The sequence below is a fragment of the Sorex araneus genome, chromosome X (assembly GCF_027595985.1).
Source record: "Sorex araneus isolate mSorAra2 chromosome X, mSorAra2.pri, whole genome shotgun sequence".
NCBI lineage: Eukaryota > Metazoa > Chordata > Mammalia > Eulipotyphla > Soricidae > Sorex > Sorex araneus.
Window position 1 is genome coordinate 24,033,755 of NC_073313.1, and position 24,032 is coordinate 24,057,786.

At 42.4% G+C, this 24,032-nt stretch overlaps 1 protein-coding gene across 2 annotated transcripts; it reads left to right on the forward strand.

Moving 5' to 3' along the window:
* The first annotated feature begins 112 nt into the window (after nucleotides 1-112).
* Nucleotides 113-23,935, forward strand: CXHXorf58 (chromosome X CXorf58 homolog). 2 transcript variants are annotated; one of them, XM_055122901.1, is made up of 9 exons: nucleotides 113-341; nucleotides 2,648-2,774; nucleotides 3,968-4,067; nucleotides 6,568-6,662; nucleotides 7,310-7,421; nucleotides 14,420-14,551; nucleotides 20,001-20,230; nucleotides 22,390-22,534; nucleotides 23,187-23,935. In XM_055122901.1, exons 2-9 carry the CDS (start codon nucleotides 2,668-2,670, stop codon nucleotides 23,394-23,396), a joined length of 1,131 nt encoding a protein of 376 aa, XP_054978876.1. In that variant the 5' UTR covers nucleotides 113-341; nucleotides 2,648-2,667; the 3' UTR covers nucleotides 23,397-23,935. The 2 variants fall into 2 exon arrangements, with proteins under 2 accessions (XP_054978876.1, XP_054978877.1); XM_055122902.1 differs by having other exon boundaries at nucleotides 20,157-20,230.
* Nucleotides 23,936-24,032: the final 97 nt, after the last annotated feature.

Here is a 24,032-nt window from a genome sequence, read left to right on the forward strand (position 1 = left end):
GCGCGCGCGCGCGCGGAGGAGAAACGTAGGCTCCGCCCCCCGGCGAGGCTCCGCCCCCGGCGAGGCTCCGCCCCTCGTGCGGGTGGTTGCTAAGCGCCCGGGAGGCGGCCACTCCGGAGCGGCGACGCTGGAGGAGAAGGGAGGCACCCGGCGCCACCGGCGCCGCGGCGCTCACCGCGAGGCGGCCACTATCGCGGGAGCCGTTGGGCAAAACCAAGGACGAGGCCTCCCAGGCCGCACCCCTGCCACGCGGGGGCGCTTGGCGACCAATCAGCCCGTTCGGAACGCCGATACCGGAAGTAGCCGATTGAAGCCGGATATTCCTCGTAGAAAAATTTCAGGTTTTGCTTTGTGTGGTTTTTTTTTTTTGTCCGAATACTGTGGGCTGTGGTCTAGTTTCTGAGGTTTGCAGCTAAACTTCTCACGCCCTTTACTTTCGAAAGGCGCTGACGTTTCTTTCTCAAAAGCCTCTTTAATCCACCTAAATGAATCCTCTTTCCACGGACGACAATGCTCCTTCCTTGATACTAATAAAAATAAGTAAAAATGTCAAAGATCTTACTAGCGAGGACGGCAAGCTCAGATACAGCCTTTCATATGTACCCCACTCTGACTCTGTCTTCCCAACAACCAAATAGCTGTACACATGATTATATCAGATCTCATGAAAAGAGAAAAGAGGCACAGAAAAAGCCACATCTGAGAGAAAGTGGGAGGTCAGGGTTCAATCAATACCAAATCGTCCACCTTTAAAGCCTCCGGAACAATTGTTAAACTGCCTCATAATGGGGGAAGGGGCGAGTGCTAGCGGTTCTGTACCTTATGTCCCAACTTAAAGACATATAGACCCCATTCGGGTGGGTATTCAGTAGACTCCAGGGATTTGGTCTTCTCATGTCACAGTGCTCTAGCCGAAGACCACGAAGAACTCATCTGTAGTTAAATTATCTGTTTCTAGGAAAATGCACACTTTTGGCAACAGTGGGGCATTTCAGAGGTGAGGGTGTTAGAAAGATTTATAAAATTTGGACTTTGGTTGGATGTTATGGGATATGTTAAAGCAGAACTTTGCTCTGTATGGGTGGTGGTTGGGACCTCTAACAAATCGTAGAAAAGTGAGGGTGCATGCAATGTTATGGGATATAAACAGTGTTATGGAACCTTGCACCATATAAAAGACACCATGGTAAAAAGAAGGTATAAAACTTAAGAGAATATCACCAATAAGATGGGTCTTGAAAGATGAATTGATTTGCAGGTGGTAGAGGACTCAAGGAAATGGAAAGGATATGAATTGAGCAGAGTTGTAAACAATGAACTGATTTTGGCAAAAAGTTCTTGTTCTCACAGAATATAGAGAGGAATGTTGATGACATTTGGTACTTTGAGGTTACCAAGAGAATACCAAGAAACACAAAACTATATCCTAAAGTTGGTGAACACTGATGGTTTACAGAGGTGTAAGAGGGATAAGTACAATGTCTTTTTAGTGGTGGGATGGTACTGCAAATTTAGTGGTGGGAGTGATGACAATTAGAGGTGTGAAGCTATAGTGGGAAATCATAATTAAGAATTGTATTGAAGTCTTTCACAATCTAGTTTCATTCTCTTTGGTATCTTGTAATTAGCTTAGTTTTGGTTTAGAGTATTATGGCTATGGTTTAGAGTCTGAACTTCAACTTGGGGAAGCTGAGATGTCCCTAAAAGATATTCAGGTGGTGAATGATAAGGTTTGATTACTGTTCTAAATCAGAGGCTCCCTAACTTGTTTGGCTTAACTCCCCACTTTCAGGGAAAAAATCACTTAACACCCCAATAAAAGTGACCCCCATTGCATCCATAGCTACTACTCTCTGCACTGGATCATTCTAACGTCCCAAGCAGGGGAAGAATCACCCACTTTGAGAAAGACTATTTTAGATCATTCTGCGGTACCAGGGACCTAACCCATGGCCTCACACATGTAAGGCAAGTACTACCAGAGAGACACATCCCCAGCTGGGTCATTCTTCTAGAAAGTTAACTCCACTGTCGTGTGCATGATGCATAGGAAGATGAAAAACTGGAGGCAGGGAGACCAGTTAAAAAGCTATGTTAGGTTCACTTGTTTTCCCTCTATACTTCCTAATAGTTTTAGAGCACAAAATATATAAACCGGGCTGGAAAGATAGTACAGGGATTATAGCATTTGCCTTGCTTCTATTCAATTCATAGCACCACATATAGTTCCCCCAAGTGACCAGGAGTGACCCCTCAGCACAGAGCTAGGAGTAAGATTAAGCACCTCTGATAATGTGCTTTCCCCCCCAAAAAAATGTAAACTGTGAACAACATTAAGAGATCAATTATTCGGCCAGAGCGATAGACAGTGGGTAGGGCGTTTGCTTTGCATGCAGCCAACCCAGGTTCAATCCCCGGCATCCCATATGGTCCCCTGAGCACCGCCAGGAAAGTGATTCCTGAGTGCAAAGCCAGGAGTCACCCATGAGCATCACTATGTATGACCCAAAAAGTCAAAGAAAAGAGAGATCAATTATGCCTTCATTTTGGACAGGTGCTAGATCTAGCATCATCATATGACTGTTGAGTTTTATTCAACTGTAATACTACAAATTATACCTCAAATGCTTATTTATTGTACTTTCAGAGTATGTCAAAATTCAGAAAATGAATATTTACCTCAAGAATCCTCCTCCTGCTGTCACAAAATCACATGTTCCACTCATTAAAGACTTCAGATTAAACTACCTTTCAGACTCATTTCCTGAGCTCAGGTCAGTACTATCTTTCACTTTGTATCATTTTCCACATCTGGAGACTTTCTACTTGGTATTTACACAGCGGACATAAAACACTTCTTATTTCATGAATTAGAGGATTTGTATGTGTTAAAATTACTTTTGAATCGATTAATAATTACTATAATGATAGGATCTCATCATTTACAAAGCCTATTGCCACACATCTCTCCGGTCCTGAAACAACTTTGGGAAATGGTCTCGTTCCCTTCCAAAAGCAAGGAAGTGGCAACTGGAAGAAAGTGAGTGATTTGTAGAAGATCGAAAGGTCGATAAATAGCATTAGCTAGGATTCAAAAGTTTGTTTCAGGGGCTGGAGCGATAGCACGGCGGGTAGGGCGTTTGCCTTGCACGCGGTTGAACCAGGTTCGATTCCCAGCATCCCATATGGTCCCCTGAGCACTGCCAGGAGTGATTCCTGAGTGCAAAGCCAGGAGTAACCCCTGAGCATTGCTGGGTGTGACTCAAAAAGCAAAAAAAAAAAGTTTGCTTCAATACTTCAGACCTTTTCTACTCTGCCTCTTGCAGTCTTCAGTTTGCAAATCAGCATTGACATTAGGTAGAAGTAGCTTTCTTTGCACAGGGTTATCCCTGTGAAGGGGCAGTAATGGGCAGTCTTGGAGAGGCAGATCCCACGGCCTGCCAGTGCTGGGAGATGACCAAAAGTTATAATGAGCATCATTCTCAGACCTGACCTGGATGAGCCCAGTTCAGAGGCAAAGATCCATGAAGGGAGTTTCTTTCGAGGGCCATGGTTCTCCCCTCCCAGATCATTAGGCCTGTTGTTGTTTCAACTATTCCACAGTCTATTTTCAGAGCACTTAAACTAGTTGGACAGTGTTTTTAACTATAACAGAATTGTTTCGCATCATGGATGTTTTTAGAAAGCAAATTTGCCTTCTTGCACTTTTTATTTATAACATATATGCCTTTAGATTATGAAGATTCCTTTTATCCCATGGAAATAGTCTCAAGTATTCAAATCCTCATTCTGACTAGATTGTGCGAATGACCAGTTCCAGTGACTACATCCAAATGTTCCTTATTCGGTCATTCTTCGGGAGAGGGTTGGGAGGTACAGGAAGAGGAAGCAAAAGTTCAAAGTTCCTCGATATTTCAGGAAAATTAAAACTACTTTGCAAATCTACACCTCTTTCTTTCCCTCTCAGATCTTACAAGGAAGAAAAAGTAAAAATAATACAGAGAGCTTGGCTTTCTTACATAAATAGAATAATATTTCGACTTCTAAGACACATAATTTGTGCAGTGGTATGTATTTCGCTTTATGTTTGCTTTGACATTTAATTTTTATCAAGCTAAAAGATATATATAAGTAACATACAGGCTATATAACTGATTCTAATCACTTCTGTTTGAACGTAGTAATAGTGTATGGGGTTCTGGGATAGCTTCTTGTGTTATCCCTAAATGATTATTTCTGGATTGATTTTTAATATGGGGGACAGTGAGCCACACCCAGCAGTGCTCAAGTGCTCAGTGATAACTTCTAGCGGTGTGTGTAGGATCATATGTCACGCAGGGAATCAAACTCAGGTCAGCAGTGTGCAAAACAAGACCCATTGCACTGTCTCTCTGGCCCATGGTGGCTATCTGAAGCCAATATAATTCTTCAATCAAACTTCCTATTTGAGAATGTAAAACAGGAATATTGATCTTTCAACAATAAAAAATCTCTAAACTAGGACCAGAGATGTAGCTTAAGTGAAAGAAGAGTCCCTGGCTTCAATCTTTAAGTTTGGCATTGTTGACACCTCCCACCGCTGGAAGGAATTTCTCTTAGAGCCCCAAGAATGGCCCAGAAAAACCTGAACTAAAAATGTCCTTACCTATACCCAGCAGTTTCACTTCTAGCAATCATTCTATAGTATATGTGCAATTTCCTCCTGGCATCATTTGTAACAGCAATGAAAATAATCTCTATAATGTCCAGCAGGTAGTCTGCTGACTAAATTAGTGAGGTGTTTTCATAGTGTTACACCTTGTAGTCATTAATATGATTCAGCAGCAGAAGCTAAGATCTCATTAATGGAAAAAGGCCCATGTTATGAATATTATGGCCTATGTGAATAAAAAACAAAAGATACATGCTCCCCACTCCCCACCGTAACAAATCTGGTACCTCAGCAGAGTATTTAACCTTTCTTCATATATGCCAAGTTTACCTAGTAAGTCACCCATGTTTACAGTACTGTAATTCATAATAGTTCCCTTAAGGGGAGTATTAAATGATTCTAGAAATTATAATAAAATCTGAGTAATGTGGATATTTCTTTACTGTTTTACCCTTACATACATTGCTGATATTAGCAAAAGCAGAAAATCCACCCAATAAACTTGACTTCTCATTGTTATATTGTCTTCACATATGAAACTTGTATTTAATTGTCATAATGTTAGTAATTTTTTCTAATTTAGACTTTTTCTAATTTAGACAGAAAGAAGGAGATTCTATTTTTTATCTGCTATCTTAATGCTACAAGTTACTACTTTACATTAGTAATTCTTTACCGTTTTTTTCTTGGTGGGGGTCCTCCCCAATGAAGTTTGCCAGCAATTAAACTCAAGGCCTCATGCATGCCATACATGCATTCCTGCTCTTTGAGCCATCTCCCTGGTCTCTTATTGGTGCTTTTAAAAGTCCTAGAGTATACTCTTTGTCTGTTTGTCTGGGGGCCAAACTTGGTTGTGCTCAGGGATTATTCCTGGATCTGCACTCAGGGATCACTCCTGGTGGGCTTGGAGGACCATATGGGGATCCAGGGATCGAATCCGAGTTGGCCACATGCTAGACAAGCACCCTGCCCTCTGTACTGTTACTCTGGCACACATTTTATATGATTATTATAGGTACAAGTTGGGCAGGAACTCAGGAAAGGGTGGGGGCTTTAAAGGAACAGATCCAAGTTTCAGTCTGGGCTTCCCAATGTACTGCTTGTATGCTTCTGGATACTTACAGACGCTCCTGAGCCTCAGCTGCATAGTTTTAAAAGGGTAACAACAACAACAATAATAATAATGAATAATGATATTGCTGACCTATGAAGATTTAATGAGGTTGTGTGTATAAGGCACTTAAGGGAGTATGTCATATGTAAAAGGCGATTAAGAGATAGTACCTTAATTTTACAGTGATTCATTCAACTTCAATATTTGAGTGGTTTTTTGGGCGAGGATTTTTTCAGTTTTTTAAATGTAGTTATATAAATTACAACGTTGTTAATGGTTGAGTTTTAGGCATATAATATTTTAACACCAATCCCACCACCAATGTCAGCTTCCCTCCACCATGCCTGCCCTTCCAGCCCCCACCCCACCCCCTGCCTGTCAACTTGACAGACCCATTACAAAGTTCCAGTGGTTGCAGCTTCAACATCACTTTTTGGTAGCACCTGCTACATCCCAAACACACTACTAGATGCCAGGGATACAGTGCTAAAGAAGAAAGACACTGCCCCCTATCTTCATGAAGCTTATGATAATGCTGGTAGGAGACATAGATGAGTTAACAGGTAATAACAATATATTGTAAAAAGAACCGTGCTCAGTACCTCCGAGAGAGACACACACACTTTGAGCCAAAAAGGGTGAAATAACCACTGAAGACTACAGACGTGGTAAGCAGAAAAGCCAAGACTAGGACTCCAAGTCCCATGTTAAGTTCAGTTTACCTCATTGCCTCTGTTATTTTCAGTAAATTGCACCTGGGCAGGGTACTACTTTCCATTTATAGTTCCATCGTCTCCTTCAGGAACATTATGTGACTTCCGAAATACTCCAGAATGCAAGCCCCTCGGAAGCTGAACTTATGAAAGATCCTACCATGAAGCATAAAGTTAAATTCAGGTACTATTTCTAATTTTGATTTATTTCAAGAAGAACTTAGTTCATATGAAGAAGTCATGACTTAATTTTCTAAAGTCCTCATAATTTCTCAGAACACAGTAACAGAATAATAATCTTGTTCTTGTTGACATTGTGTGGAAAAAAACCTGAGGCATAATGAAAAGAAACCCTTAGACTGGCAGCTGAGCATGAGAGGAGGGGAGAGGGGCGGGCAAGGAGGAACCCGGGGGTGGTAGTGGAGGGATATTGGTTCTTTGCAGGTGGGTGTGGTACATTGACATTGAATGCCTAAAGCATCGAGAATCACAGGGTTGTAAACCGTCTTGCCTCAGTAAAAACAGAAAATATATTTATATATTTGTTTCCATGTTTTAAAAAAGAAACTGAAGAACAACAGCTGGGCCTTGAAAGCAGCTCTCATCTCCCATAGTGTATCCATTCTGATGCAGGGAGGGGAATCACTGGGAGCTCGGACCCGGGGCTCTTCATTCTCTCCGGCCCATTTCAATGCTGGTGCTTTCAGTGCTCTGATGGAGCCTTTGCCCTGCTTGTAGAAAACGGTGACTTTGCAAGGACAAGGGAGAATGAAGCCTAGACCTCAGCCTACACCTTGAAGCCAAGAGACTAATTCTTGTCCTTTATTTTAGATTCAGTGGCGAAACATTTCCACCTTACATTGTATTTAAAATTTTTCTGCATAGTGATGGCCATGGTTACAAGTATTTTTGTGGAAGAAATATACTGAAGTCGTCAACTAAGGTGATATTTTTAATGATGTGCATTTATGTTAATTTAGCTTCTTGACGTCTGTAATATCGGAATTGTGTACAATGTATATGGATTACAGTAATTCACTAGTAAACAGCCCTGCAGGCAGATAGTGCTTTCTTTAAGCATTATGTTTCGAAGTATTTTCATTTATCAGATAACCAATATTTGGGACAAATCACGTATCCAAGGTCCTAGAACAGGTGTGGGAACCACCGAGCCTGGGAACCTCTCAGAGCAGCGGCATGCTGTGGCTCTGCCCCCGGGGCATGACAGGACAGATGTTTCTGCTGCTCTTTGGCTGCCCACAGCTGCCTGCCTGATGTCGAGGCCCACAAATCATGTTATAAATGTCCAAATGACCCTGGGCAGAGAAAGATTCTCTACCCCTGCTCTCGGAAATACCATCAGTTTTCTTTATATTAAAAGTTTGGTTTGTTAATAACGGACTGAAAGTACCGTATTGATCAGGGTTTGAAAATTATATAGAAAGTGAGAAAAGTTTATTTACATTTTTGTTTTGTTCTTAGCTGTTTTCAAATACATTTTCTTGCGGTAGCACTAGATAATATCATTTACTTTAATGACATTTTGTCATTATTTCTTTGATCCTGTTAGCATATTTTTTTTCTTTTTGGCCCTGCGATGCACAGGGGTCACTCCTGGCTCTGCACTCAGGAATTACCCCTGGCGGTGCTCAGGGGACCATATGGGGTGCTGGGAATCGAACCCGGGTCGACTGCATGCAAAGCAAATACCCTACCCTCTGTGCTATCAGTCCAGCCCCTATTAGCGTATTTTTAAATGTGCTGGGCTATTAAAAATGAACTTTAAAAAATGGAATTTGAAGGGTCGGAACGATAGTACAGTGGGTAGGGTATTTGCCTTGCACACAGCTGACCCGGGTTCAATCCCTGGCATCCCATATGGTCCCTCAAGCACCACCAGGAGTGATTCCTGAGCACAGAGCCAGGAGTAACCCCTGAGCATCACTGGGTGTGACCCAAAACACACAAAAAAATAAATACATAAAATTTGAATGAACTACATTCTTAGCTTAAAATATTTTTGTGTGTTTTGGGGCCACAACTGGTGGGGCTCACAGCTTACTCCTAGTTCTGTGTCCAGGGATCACTCCTGGCAGGCTCAGGGGACCCTATGGGGCGTCAGGGAAGGAACTTCGGTCACTTAGCTGCATACAAGGCAAACGCCCTACCTGCTATACTATCGTTCTGGGCCCTTGGTCTAAAATATTTTAAAATTAGTTATTTAAATAACTGTTGCTTCAGTTCTTATGCTTGTAAGTTTCATGGATGTTCTCCAGAATTGTGCCTACAGCCTAGGAACTCACCTGAGGATCTTGTTTAAATGGAGCTTCTGATTCAGTAGATCTGACACGGTGCCTAATATTTTGCATTTCCGGATGCTGCAGCTGCCTGGCCATGTCCGTTCCATGGGACTACACCATCAGTGTCACTCCTTTGACCCTTCTACATGATCACAATTAAGTAAATGCGTACATTCTTGGGCCTTTAGTGAACCATAGCTTAAAAGTTATTTTCTTGTAGCCTTCTAGAAATTTTTCACATGGAAAGTAAGACTAACTAAATACACCATCAGAGGCCACACAAATGCCAGAGAAAGAATAAAGTGGGTAAGGAATAAGCCCTGAGCACCACTGGCTGTGGCACAAAATATTTTTTTTTAAAAAAAGCATTATAATCTCTCTAGCCTCTCATGGTTTGGGGGGGATTGTTTGTTTTGTTTTGCTTTTTGGTCACACCTGGCGATGCTCAGAAGTTACTCCTGGCTTTGCACTCAGAAATGACTCCTGATGGTGCTCAGGGGACCATATGGGATGCTGAGGATCGAACCTGGGTCAGCTGCGTGCAAGGCAAACACCCTACCCGCTGTACTGTCACTCTGACCCCTCTCTCATGGGTCTTTTTTTATTATAAGAACATACCCAGCTTAAAGAGAATAACTTAGAGTTCCTTTTTGCCCTGAGTTCAGCTTCAAATAAACTCTGGTAACGATTGAATTCATGTTTGTAGAAAGCCCATAGAAATGAATTTTTCTCACTGTAAGTTTACTCAACTTCCTTGCTCTTTGAATGTAGAAACTGTATATCAAATGGATCCAACTTTTTGTTTTTGTTTTGGGGTCACACCTAGCAGTGCACAGGGATTACTCCTGTTTCTGTACTCAGGAATCAGTCCTGGTGAGCTCAGGGACCATATGGGATGCCGGGGATTAAACCTTGGGTTGGCCACATGCAAGGCCATACCCACTATGCTATCTCTCTGGTCCCATGGTTGCAGCTTTCATAAGTTTGCTTATTTCTTAAGATGAAAGCAGCAAGTCAGTTTTGGTCCATTCCAGTGTTTAATCTAAGCTCACTTATAAAGGAGTAATGTTTTACAGATTTTTATTGTCATTTTTGAATGAATCTTTTCCTTCATTCTTCCATTTCATTTCCTTTGACTTTTCGATGGCATTCCTCATGTATTCACACACACATACACATATATACTCATAATATACACATGCACATAAAGCAAAACAAATACAACGATGTAGAGCAGTCTAAAGAACATTGGAGCAGAAAAGCAGAGTTTGGAGGTTTTGCACCATCTGATTTCATGACTTGCAAAACTGCAATAATCTCAACAGTGCAGTGATTGATAGATGTAGATCCATGGGATAGAATAGAGAATTCAAAAATAGACCCGCATCTCAGTAAGGTGCCAAGGCTCTCAAATGGTGCTAGAACAATTGGATAGTCATGTGTATAAAACACAGATCTTGTTTCACTTACCTCCTTCGATGATCTATTTTCAGAATGATGCCTATTTACCAAAGGTTGTTATTGTAGTTATTCCAACAACTATATTTAGAATATTCTAAACCCTTGCTACTCAAAGTGTCTTCTGCAGACTTTCATCATTGGCATCATAAGAACATATAATAAATGCAGACTCATTCTGAAATTTGACAAGACACCTAAGTGACCCTACGCATGATTTGATAGTCACTGTCCTAAAGTTCATATCCCCACCACCAGGACCTGGAATATCACTGTGTAATTGACAGTTAACAAGTATCAATATTAGGGCTGGAGATATAGGGTGAAGATTAAGGAATTTGCCTTGCATGGCACAGACCCCAGTTCAACCCTGGGTACCACAAAGTTCCCCAAGCACAGAAGCCAGGAATAACCCATGAGCACAATCAGGCATGGACCCAAAATCAAATAAATAAAAATCAACACCAAACATACGTTATTTCATTTTTTCAGTGGTTTGGGGGATCAATCCGCAGCCTCATTCATACATAAAAAGTTTGCCCCTCACTAGTTACTTTAAACTGAAGATCCCTGTCTTCTTTTCTTTTCTTTTTTCTTTTCTTTTTGTGCTTCTGGGTCACACCCAGTGATGCTTGAAGTTACTTTCGGCTCTGTACTCAGGAATCACTGCTGGCAGTGCTCAGGGAACATATGGGATGCTGGGGATCGAACCCAGGTCAGCCACGAGCAAGGCAAGCACCTTACCTTCTGTACTATTGCTTTGGCCCCAGATCCCAGTCTTTTTTGAGGACTGGGCATTTTTGTCAAAAGGAGAAACATTATTGAGCACTATCAAGTACGATATTAAATATTTAAATATCCTATGTGCATTATCATTTAATGCTCCTAAACTCTAGAATGTAGATTCTGTGTTGACTTCATTTGAAAATGACTAACTTGGGCCAGAGCAATAGTACAGGGAATAGGGCACTTGCCTTGCACACTGCTGACCTATGTTTGATCCCCAGCATCCCACATTGTCCCCTGAACATCACCAGGAGTAATTCTTGAGTACAAGCCAGGAGTAATCCCTGAGTATTACCAGTTGTGTCCCCAAGACAAAACAATTTTTCAAAAAGGAAAAATTAACTTGCCGGAAGCCTTAGAGTTAGAAAATGAAGGGTTTGCCACCAGGACCCAGGGGCTCTATTCCAGGGCCCTAACCACGCTGAATCATTCCTGGGTCAAGAACACTGCTTCACGCCATCTCTTGGGCCACAAGGTGGCTAGGAGAGTGTCCAGTAGTTAATCTCTGACATCATATGGTGCCAAGCATCATTGGGTGCTGCCCTTGGGGACCCCACACACTGTCCCAGGCAAACCTGGCACTCCGGTGCCAGAACGCATCCTCAGGCCCTTCCATTGAACTGCTGGCCCAGTTGACCAAGAATCCTCACTGGAGAAAAAAAAATTTGTTTTTAATCCATTGTGTCTTAAGTGTTCCTTCAGTCGCGCTGGGAAGGTATGTGCTGTTCTCGGTTTGCCTGTGAAGAGACTGGAACTTGGAGAGGCTTGTCAGGGGGAAGAACTGACACTTGAACACTTCTTTGTGTTTCCATGTACTATGCACGTTGCAAAGTTGAAAGCCGTGTTGGTCATTTTGAGTTTTGAGGCTGAGGCTGTACGTGATCAAACTGCTCCAAAGCAACAAACTGCCCCCGCCGTGGAGGTGCTAGCCCTTCCTGCCGTCATGAATGAGAATTCCCAGCCAGGCAGGCGAGGGACTTCCCAGAGCAGCTGGACAAGCCCAAGTAGGAGTGTCGGCCAGCCAGCATATAGCCACCGGGCTATGGGGTCTCAGCGGAGTTATTCAATTGAGACATGCCCCCTCTGACCCATCGAGTCACCCGAGAGGGGTGGAACCTGCCTCTGGAATCCTGGCCCAAAACCCTGCCCCGTCCCTTTCTCCCGGGCTCAGGTTTTCATTCCCGTCCCTCCCCGCATCCAGCCTTACTCTGAGAAAGAACATCTTGGCTGTTGGAGGGCAAACTCTTTTCAAACCCTTGTCACAAGTGGGCAGCAAGCCTGCCCTGGGCTGCCAGGCTTGGCGTTTTTTTTGGCCTTGGGACTGGAACGGGCCTGACACAGCTGAGCCACACAGCTGAGGCACTGCACAAATAAGGAAACTGGGACTTGGAGAGGTTGATGGCCGCGGCTGAGTGGACTAGAGTAGGTAGGAACCGACAGTAAATGCATCCTCTGAGTAACTTGAGCTAAAGTAAAATGTCACATCTAAAGAAGTGCTCAAGCCAGAACGTAGATGGTTTTTCAGACCTACTTAGTGTACAACTAAGCAGCCTTCACCTATAGAGTCAGGATGGGGATGGCTAATTAGGCCCCCCCGGGAACTAATTGCAAGAAGGCTCTGTGTGCCAATACTGCCTTTACTTTAGATGTGTAAAACAGGGCCTGGAGCAATAGCACAGTGGGTAGGGCGTTTGCCTTGCACGCAGTCAACCTGGGTTCGATTCCCAGTATCCCATATGGTCCCCTGAGCACCGCCAGGAGTGATTCCTGAGTGCAGAGCCAGGAGTAACCCCTGAGCATCACTGGGTGTGACCCAAAAAGGGAAAAAAAGATGTGTAAAACAACTAATGAAATGGCAACAAAAATGATCTGCCTAAAGGAAGGTGCCATCCTATTTTTCTTTCCCTTCAATTTAGTGCATTTGGAAGAGAACTACAACCATTTGAATATTTTCATTTATTTTCCATATGTGTATGTTCTAAGCTTAGAACATAAAATGAGTGAAATGGGATATGCCAAGGCCAGAGTGATAGTACACCAGGTAAGGTGCTTGCTTAGCACACAGCCGACCTGGATTTGATCCCTGGCATCCCATACGGTCCCCAGAAGCAGGACCAGGTATGGCCCCAAAACAAAACCAAAGGTAAATGCCAAATTAGAGTGGGAAACGTAATAGAAAACTTGTTAAAAATCATTAAGCTTGCTGCCGCATTGTATGTTATGTCAGAAGGAATGTTTCTGAGTTTTGCTGCTGCCTCCACCACTCTTTTATGGCCATATCAGCATTGAGGCCCGTACTTGCACAAATAACACAGTCTGCTATACAGAAGCAAAGACAATCTGGAATTAAAAGAGTTGAATTTTCCTAGACGCCAGCTGCCTTTCACATAAGCATACCCTGTGTGGCCAAAAGCACAGATACGTAATATAAATATGTGTTAGAAGAGTCAGCACATACTTCCGGGGCGGGGGGGGGGGTGGTGGCAAGTACTTACGGCTCTGCTCACAGTCTATGTATAGCTCTTAGCAGGAGGCTGCGTTTACACGAAGGGGATGGCGCAAGTAGGGCCAGACAGGGTTTGAGCCTCTCTATTGCCTGTGATTCTCTCTCTGTCCTCTCTTAAGTATAAGGTAGCAACACTTTGGGAGAGAAAAAAATCATTATTATTGTTGTTGTTGTTGTTTTTATTATTATTTGCCACTCCTTGGTTACTGAGAACAAAGACTCAAAAGAGAAAATGGAGAGTATAGCAGCCTGAAGCATGTTTTCAATTGGAGGTAATGTCTAAACTGACATATAGGAAAGTTGCCACGCGGCATCTCTCCTTGCAGTTCCTACGGCAACCTATTTATTTACCGTATGAGTTTTCTTGGTATGCACAGCATGAATGATATCGTACATTTGTTTTGTATTGTAAGGGGGAAAATGTTTTTGGGGAGATAATAGAAAAAACTGGGTCTCTATGATTATAGACTCTGCTCCGCTTGCTACATTGTAAAATTATCTTGATGTGGAAACAAATGTCCAGTGGTTATTTTAAAAAGCCCTATAGAATCTTTCCCTTGAAAACAAAGAATTTTTCTTAACAAGCAAGCTGCTAGAAGGAGCCATATTTGTTAGGGAAAATATATAAAGCATGTGCTGATAATTATCGCTATCATTTTTGTGAAGCAAGATAGTTTGATTGAAATTTATTTAGAAAGATGTGAGGGGAGACAAAGAGAGAAGTACATGTTCAAGAGAGAACACAGGCTTCTCTGGAGCAGAAATAAGTAATGAAGCAGAGAGACAAGCAAGCGAGGTAAGTGTTCGAGGGAGAACACTGGCTTGAAGAGCGAGCCTAATTATTTCTATTGTGCCTCTATTTTAAAAGTCTACTTTCAATTCTCTTTATAGGCAATAGCTGATACTTACAGGCTTGTGGGGGAAAAAAAGCTTTACTCTCAAATGATGGAAGATGAGCTTATTCACCAGAAGTTTGAAATAAGTGACGAAGTAGACGTTGTCACCACGAAAGATTATATGCAGGTAACGTAAGGAATTTAGATTTAGATGTTGAAAATAAACAAAAACCTTCCTGGCCCTTATTCTCCAAGAAGACAAAATCATACATTATTTTTTATTGAGGCAAAGCCCACACTATATAAATTTTGCTGTTTAAACATTTTTTTTGTACACCTCCCCTTGGGCTGGAGTGATAGCGCAGCGGGTAGGGCGTTTACCTTGCACACGGCTGACCCGGGTTCGATTCCTCCGTCCCTCTCGGAGAGCCCAGCAAGCTACTGAGAGTATTTCGCCCAGCACAGCAGAGCCTGGCAAGCTACCCATGGCGTATTCAATATGCCAAAAACAGTAACAAGTCTCACAATGGAGACGTTACTGGTGCCCGCTCGAGCAAATCGATGCACAACAGGTGACAGTGACACCTCCCTTTGCTCCCAATTTTAGCCATTTTAAAGTGTGCGATCCTGTTGCATAAAGGACATTCTCAGTAGTGTGTAAACATCACCACCATCTGGTTTCAAAAGGTTTTTGCCACCCCAGAAGGAACCGTCCTGTTCATTAGCAGCGACTCTTCATCCCTCCCTCCAGGCGCTGTCAGCCACTGATCTGCTTCCGCCTTTCTACGCTGTCTATTTTGGAGACTTCCTATTAGTGGACTCCTAAAATGCATGGCTTTTTGTGTCTGGAGAGTGATAGCTAAGGAATGTGAGCTCTCTTTGGAGGCTTGCAGGAAATGTTTTGAAAGTAGTAGAGCTATAAAGTGTGAATTTACTGAAAAGCACTGAACTGTGCACATTAAAATGATGAATTTGGTATTATGTGAATTTTATCTCAATTAAAAAAATCAAAACATGAAATCTGAGTATATGGTGCTAAGAGAGCATATGACAAGGATTTGACCCAGTGAGGATTTGGAAACGCTCTGCTATAAGGAACAAGATATTCCCAACTATGAGAGGCTTAAGCCGTGAAAGCCATTTCATTTTCCTTGTAAGAAGTTCCTGCGTGGATTGTGGCAGCGGTGTCCCTGAGCTAGCAAATGGACATCAGAATTCTGGGTCAGCTTCTCCAACATGCGTTTAGCTTCCCTCACTTGGTAACAAGGTGACTGTCACATCCCCAACGACATGCAAAAGGAAGAGGGGAACTCCTAGCCCTCTCAACAAGAAAAATATCTTTTTCAACATACTCCCCCTCCCCACCCCATTCTCATTGATTGGGACTAGACCGTGTATTCCCCCTAAACCAGTCACTGCAAAAGGGAAATGGGATCGTTACAGTTAGAACCATCATGGTTCATGTGCTGGGGTCTCCTTCCCAGAGCTGTTGCAGTTTCCTAAAAAAAAAAAAAAAAAGAACAAACTAGCCCGTCAGCGCTCCGCAAGGGAGAAGTGGGAAGTGGTTGATGGGCAGGCAGTCAACAATGTGTCACAGCATCAGCCTGGGGCCGAGCAGGTGGCACAACCCAGGCAAAGACTCCATAGCAGGCAAAAATGCTCCAGAGCCAAAAAGGGGGTCTGCAGACTGGAGAAGAGTGAACAGGGAGGGGAGGGGATGCTGTCAGACTGGAGGGCTGGTACCCTTATCAGGGTGGCCCTTCAACCTTAAAGAGGTGTTTGGTTTTCCTCGAGTCTGGGTGCCAGTAATGAGGTCATCCTAAGAGAGAAGGGATCCATCAGGCTGCACTTGGTAGGGAATGGATTAGAGGCCAGCAGGAGCCTTCTTGTCTGAAGGTTCCAGCTTAGTATTATAGGAGAACTAGCTCAGTGGAGGGTTGTGAGCCTGGAGACCCAAGAGATACAGAACTTACCGCAGTAGGTCTGGGTGCTAGATGGGGAGGTAGGCTAAAGAGAGGGGTCCAATGCAGCATTTAGCTTTCTGGTCTGTGTGGCAAAAATGAAATGCAATGCAGAATCAAGGGATCCAGATTAGATATGTTAACAATAGAAGCAAATACTGATGTAATACCAATACCATTTTTTCCCATAAAAACCCTAAGAGGTAGGTGGGTATTGCTAGTATCCCCATTTTACAAATTCCTTTTTGTTTCTGGCAGTGTGCAGGGGTCACTCCTAGTGGGGTTCTGGGGGCCATATATAGCAGTGGGGGTCAGCCCTCTGTGCAAGGCAACATCTTACCCACTGTACTATCTCTCCAGCTCCCATTTTATAAATTCTAAAGAAACAAGAGATCAAAAAATTCTATTGCCTAATAACATATGGCCATAACTATATAACCCATAGTTGCTTCCATTTGAAATAGGAAAATAATGTAATGTGGTACCTTAAAGATCCCAGTCTTTTTTTTTTTTTTTGGTGATGCCAAGGCTCAAATCCAGAGCTTCACACGTGCAAGTCACAAGTGCTGTACCCACTGAGCCTTCTCCTTTTTTTGAGTCTTAGATCATTAGGAATGGAACCAGGAATCACGTAGAGCTTCGGAATGCCAACTGTCTTTGCTAAGGACATAGGTTACATACTTGCAGATAGTGACTGTGCGATTGGTGTCCGAGACGAAGGCATCCTCAGTTTGACACTTCAGAAGAGAGAACTGCGGTGATTACTGACATTTATTGAGTCAGTGTCTAGACACAAATAGGTTTTAGATCATTTTAAGAATTAAGATATAAGTGATTTTTAGCTAGCTAGCTAGATAGATAGATGGATAGATAAATAGTTCCTTCCAGTCTTCAAATTTGCAAGTGACTCCTTCTAATAGATGATAAAAATAGGGTTAAGTGAGAGTTTTTTAAAACATAGGTGAGAGAGAGAGAAGAAAAAAGAATACTGCAGGAGGTAGGGCACACAGCAGACCAGGGTTTTAATCCCACCACCACATATGGTCTCACCAAGCCCCACCAGGAGTGATCCTTGACGGCAGAGCCAGGAGTAAGTCCTTTGCACAGTCATATGTGACCCCAAAACGAAACAAATATCTTTGTCATAAAAAGTTAGGGACCGGGGCTGGAGCAGTAGCACAGCGGGTAGGGCATTTGCCTTGCACACAGCCAACCTGGGTTCGATTCCCAGCATCCCATATGATCCCCTGAGCACCGCCAGGAGTAATTCCTGAATGCATGAGCCAGGAGTAACCCCTGTGCATCACCGGGTGTGACCCAAAAAACAAAAAGCAAACAAAAACAAACAAACCAAAAGGTTAGGGACCAGGGCGATAGCACAGCAGATCGGTGCTTGTTTTGCACACAGCTGACCCGGGTTCGCTCCCCAGCACCCCGAAAGGTCTCCTGAGCCCCGCCAGAAGTGATTCCCAAGCACAGAGCCAGGAGTAAGCCCTCAACACTGAGAAATGTGACCCCCAAACAACACAACCAACAAAAACCCTACCCAACATCAGTGCAGAACAGAGCACTGACCGTGGGAGCTGTTCATTCATTTGACTGCTCCACTCTCCAGAAATAACTTACTCACTGGCAGTGCTCAACTCACAGGACCATAAAAGTGATGGTGCTCAGAAGAGAGGAGCACAGTCCTTGCATGCTCAGGGCCCTCGAGCTTTGAACTCCGGCATCGTTTGCCCCTGTCCCCTCCTGCACCACTGCTGTGTCCTTGGTCACCCCCAGCACTGCCAGGTGTGACCTCAAGGCATTCACCAGTGTAGCCAGCCTGAGCTCACTCTGAAGTGCCCCCTATTGGGGAAAAGAACCCTTGGCTCAGAATGTCCTCAAATCCTTTGAATTGTCCATGTATAAAGGTGAGCCATACAGGATGTGGATCTCAAACTGTTTCTCAAGGGTCGTTCGCACTGTGCTTCCCTTCTCTTCTCATATACCTGACAGCATAGAGGGAGCATCCTCTCCATGCCCTGGTGACTCTTCAGATTCCTGAGTTTGAATCACCAGAAGAGCAATATATTAAAGTCCCACTCATATTGTCTTTTTCGACATTTACCCTCTCAGTGCTTTTTTGTTTGCTTTTCACTGACAGGGATTGAACTCTGAGACCTTCTGTGTGAGTGATGGCACCTATTTATTCTAGAACTCCATTTTTCATTGATTCGAATTTTACTTCCAGGCTCACCACCTTTTCTGTCTTTGTTGGCCCAGTCCCTTTTTAGATTGCTGATCTTTATAAAATGCAATGTGGGTTTTTCACTAGGAGACAAAGAGGTAACAAAATATGCACTTGGCTGTGAGTGAACTAAATAACAGATCCCTACCAACGACTGCTCACTGACACACATGAAAGAAGTGACATGATTTGTCATGAGTCATCATGCACATTTGTCATGCACTCGATGATGTATGGACAAAAGAGCTAACTGCTGAGTTTCTACTTTGTGAAATTACTCTTTATTACTGTAGTAACTGAAATGTGAGCCATGTTGTTAGAGGACAGGGCTTATTCAACTAAACAGTGGCAACTGAAGTTAGCACATACCTAAATAACACAAAGAAAGGAATGCTGGCCTGTATGTGAGTGTGGGCATTTGTGGCTGGGGATGGTTAGACCCTAACCACCTGGTAGTCCATTTCCTACTAGCACCTGGCTCCTGCCCTATTCCTAGCTCGAAAGTAAATGTTTATAAGATCTTTAGAGGTCACTTTTATAAGATATTTTGATTGCCCCCTCCTTAGGGCCCACAGGGCCATTATCAGTGGTTCTGGGGCACCAAACAATACCAGGGATCAAACCCAGGGTCTTGTTCCTGCAAAGCTTATGCTCTGCCAATTAAACCACATCTCCATGCCCCAGTGTTTGATCTGACTGTATTTTAAAAACGATTCCAAAGACTCCAAATTAAAGTAAGTGAAATTTGCCATTTAACACCACTGATAATTTCATTATTTCTAAAAAGGTTTGTGCAAGTGTACTCATTTTTGGTTTTATTTTGTTTTGAAATCACTGCTCAGAAGACATAGCTCCTGGCAGTGCTTGGGGGCCATGAAATATTGGAGATCACAACTGGGGCGCCCATGTGCCACAAAAGCACCCCAGCCCCTTGAGACATCTCCTCAGCCCCGTGTGCAGGTGGCCATTTGGTTTGCTCTGGTTTGGTTTGTGGGGGGCCACACCCAGGGGTGCTCTGGCCCTGCCCGAGACTCAGCACTCTGGGGTCACTCCCATCAGTTCTTGAAGAGCTGTGTGGTACCAGTGATCAAACCCAGGCCTCCAACATGCAAAGCATGCCTTCAACCCTTTGAGTTATCTCACTGCACCCTCCAAAAAAATACTTTCTAAAGGAAGTTATATATGAGAGGAACTTTGGGAGATGTGTCTAAAAACATACTAGAGGGCTAGGACATAGCTCAGAAGACTGAAACACATGCCAGGCATGCATATGGCCCTAGAATCAACCCCCAGCTCCACAGGGCCTCCCAAGAACGGCCAGATATAGCCCTGGTAGCCCCCAGGGTCCCATTGGGGGGAGGCCACAGAAACATAGAAAGAAAAAAAAAACAAGAACGTGCTTGGGCACCATACCCAATCATTTTTACTGTTTTTTCCCCATCTAGTATTCCAATCTTTTAGATCAGATCCCTGCATCTCGTGGTGGCAAAAATAACCCTTGGCGTAGACTAGAGCTCAAAAACATCCCCAAGTCAATGATGATATATGACATACTTGATTTCATAGAAAGTGGAACTCTTTCAAATCGTCTCTTTAAGCAGCTGAAATTTCTGGTACAGAAACCACAGTCAGAAGAAATGCATCGGCGTCAGCTAGAGATAATTACTGAAGTGAGGTAAGATCGTTCACACAGGTTACAATACCAGAGGTGTCTCTGAAGATGTTCATATTCTGCTGAAGAGCACACCAAAGATAGGAATAGGGCATATGGGGAAAATTGTATTGGGGCAGATTGCTTAAAACTTATGCAATTTTGTAAACAGAACACTTGCAAAAAGGACAATTGGTACCTGGAGATCTAACTTATACCGCCAGATAGCGAGCTCGGGATGCCTAGAGGCCAGGACGGCAAATAGAACAAACGCTTAACAATAGAGTGGAAATGCTGGCGACTCTAATCAGAGCAGATAGTGGGCGCAAGGCAGGGGAGTGGAGTCCTGAGACAGTGTGGTTGCCTGTCAAACCGACACGTGAGGCGATGCAAACTCCCAAGAACCAAGAACCACCCAAGGCAGCAAGAAGGAAGGGCAGGAAAGGTCGACTGTGGCATACGGGCGCCTCTCCGGGAAAAAGGCCCTGGTGCGGGGGGCTAAGTTTTGTTTTCCTAAATTGGTTTCATTAAAAAAAGCCAAAGAGACTCCTGTTGTTGCCTTGGCCTCACCCAGCTGAAGGTGTCCTTTGCTGCTGAAAGTTATCATTCTGTTCTTGTTACTCTGCCTCTCCTTGCCAAGGAGAAATCGCATATAAATTACAGTGGCACTATTCCCTTCTTTGCCAGGAGCACGTGAGTCAGGCACATTTTAGAAATGCATGTGGATGCGACATGAACTATATTGTGAACTGAAACATGGACAGAATATGACTGCTCCAATTAGCGTCCTTTTGCTTCCCTTGCCCGGCTCACCTCGGCCGTCTTATTTGCAAATGAAGCTTGCTTTCTTGGAAAGAAAGATAATGAGACTAAAGAGGACCTAGGTAGCCTCTTTTCACAAGTCATATTTGAAATGAAAAATTCTCCTTTAGTACATATAGCCCTCTGTCACAAACATTCCGGGGCTCTTTAATAGTACAGATGAGTGATGCTGACCCAATAATATCATTAATCTTGATCAAGGCTATATATTCGCCAGACAGATGGTCTGGTGTAGGGCACAGTTTGTCATCATGAAATAGATTTTCTGTAACTCATCCATATACGCACTGAGTATAGAACTTAGCCCTATTACCACCGAGGGCAAATAAATGATGTAATTTTCCCTGCCACCATCTATAACCCTTAGGCTCCCAACTCTATGAATCCATACTAATGATTATCCAAGAATGCATCACTTAGAGCACCAAATAAGTAGCCACATTATAAATCAGTTCAAGAGGTAGAAACATTTCTTAAAGACCTTTTAATGTGGCGCTGTTTTGGATCTCCCAGAAATAAATCCTGAGAGAATGGTTTGAGTATGCATAGTTTATTCAGGAGGTGATCCTAGGAACTGATGATAAGAGTGGGTAGGGAAGGGAAAGAGCGAAGGGCAGGCAGCCAAAACAGTGTTACTCAGTTATCCTGCAGAGGAAAAGGGAACTGGGATATTAATATACCAACCCCCCTCAGTTATTGGTTAAGAGGTTGCTTAGGATGGGAGATACTAAATCTCAGGCACTTTCCCTGCACATGAACTCTTGTTTTCAAAGAAAACTTTCAGTGTTGGGTCAGTTCTGGCAGTTGGAAGTTGAGCTATGTGCCCTGCAGTAGTAAAACCAAAGGGACAGTGGACTTGGTACCAACTGTGCCTGAGCCCAATACTGCTTCAAAAAGGGTTTTGTCCAGCCAAATGAAATGTAAGACATTACTGGCGCCTGCTCAAGCAAATCAAGGAACAATGGGATGACAAGTGACAAGTGATGTTAGTAATAATATTAAATTATTTAATATTTTACAGGATGACTAATTTTAAATAGATCCCATGTTTTATCATTTTTATCATCATTCTCAGAATCACCTTGTAAATAAAATCTAATATGTCATATATCATGTAAAATTTGTAAATATGTAAAATATAGATATATAAATGCCCCCTTCATAAGTAGTAGATAGAGAAGTATGCTGTGAACTCAAGCAGAGATGATAACTTTGACTAAAAATTTCTTATATGCAATATTTCCCAAAGTACTAAGGTCAATTATATATTTCCTAAAAAATACTTGGGTAAAATTTGGAACTTGCTTTACATTTAAGTCTATTTCATGCTATTTTTAAAATCTTATTTAATACATTTTTAGGGTGACTGAACCAAAAGCTCTTATACAACTACCTGCAAAACAAGTAGACAACGAAATTAAATACATGGTTTATAAATCTAAGCAAGCACGAAAGGAAGCTAAAACTGTGAAAAAAGCTTGTATGACCCCTATAAAGAAAAATATGGTAAGTTTCATGTGTGCTGAATTCATTGTTTGGGACAATAAGTAATTGATTCTACTTCCCTTAGTCAAATTTCCCTAATGTACAAGCTCACGGCTGAAACACCTTTGGTGTATAACTCGGAGAGTATAAACCCTCAGAAGTCGGGGCCGGGATAGGTTGGGGTGGGACGATCTGGTGGAGGGGATGGGGTTGGAATGTTGTGTTATAAATCAGGGTGCCTGACAATCTTTTTTTTTTTAATTTAAAAACTATATCCCTCTCAGTAACCTAGATTTTCAAACTTCTTAAACAATATGGGAAACTATTCTGATAAATACCAGCCAGATGTTATGGCTCCCTATCCGCATGGTGTGGAAAGGGAACCTACACGTTGATATAGTGGATCTGGATCCAGCGCGTTGCAAATGGGGCTTTTCTCCAAATGGACATCAGTTTTTTCAAAATCTATCAAAAGTTTCAATTGTGCCCCAGTATACTCCCACTCTATAGTGATATTTACAATGAATGTGTTTTCGTAGATTCCTTTGTCATTAAAAAAGCTACCATTAATTTTTTTGAATGAGGCTAATATTAAAGCAATCATATATAAAGACAAAAAAGTATTAAAAACACCAAATATTTATATTCTGCCATTATTTATGCTTCTACCTAGAACATACAGATGGGAGAAAAACCAAGTTTGAAACAAATCATCCTTTTTGATTCATCATTTGACCTTGTGAAAACGAATGAAATTACAACAGATCCCATTTATACTAGTGAGAACTTTAAAAAGGATAAAGAGGAATTACTTGACTGGTGTGAAAAATTGCTCAGTAGTAAAACTTTAAATGCCACTAAACGACTAAGAAACCTTCAATGATAAGAAAACTTCACTGTTTTCTTATCTATTTGCAAATGAACATGCATGTTCTAGAAAACTATAAAGCAACTTCTTAGAACAACTTCAACCAAAAAAAAGTGTGGTGTCATTTTTTTTCTTAGACCTATTTGTATTACCATAGGTACAATCAATTTTTACTGACAAAATTTTAAACTGAATATTACAAGTAGATACTTTCAAATTAGCCATATACAGTTCTATTCAAGTAATGATGAATAAATTATTTCCTGAGACTTTAAGGTATGTGCCTTGCATGCAGCCAACCCCATTTTGATCCCTGGCACTCACAAAATCCTTTTAAACACCACCAGGATTGATCTCTGAGTAGAGAGCTAGAAGCAAGCCCTGAGCACTGCTAGGTATGAGCACAATACCAAAAAGAAAAAAAAACTATCTGAACAGAAATGTTTACCCTAAGTATTAGAATTTCTGGAATAAATGACTGTTCTTGAGTTAGCCTCCAGTATCTTTTATTTAAGGTACATATTTGGTTTACAGAACAGCTTGTGACTGACCTAGTCTGAATTAATAATGAAATATGATAAAATTAATTGGTTGCTATCATAAGCATTATATAGCATACCTAGTCATTACTGCACATTATAAGCACTTGAA

What these genes read in the sequence shown, in the direction of transcription:
- CXHXorf58 (XM_055122901.1), top strand. Translation starts at nt 2,668, where the DNA reads ATGAATATTTACCTCAAGAATCCTCCTCCTGCTGTCACAAAATCACAT. An exon ending in AAGCATAAAGTTAAATTCAG is followed by an intron (nt 6,663 to 7,309) that starts GTACTATTTCTA and finishes CCTTTATTTTAG; the next exon opens with ATTCAGTGGCGAAACATTTC. An exon ending in GAGATAATTACTGAAGTGAG is followed by an intron (nt 20,231 to 22,389) that starts GTAAGATCGTTC and finishes ATACATTTTTAG; the next exon opens with GGTGACTGAACCAAAAGCTC.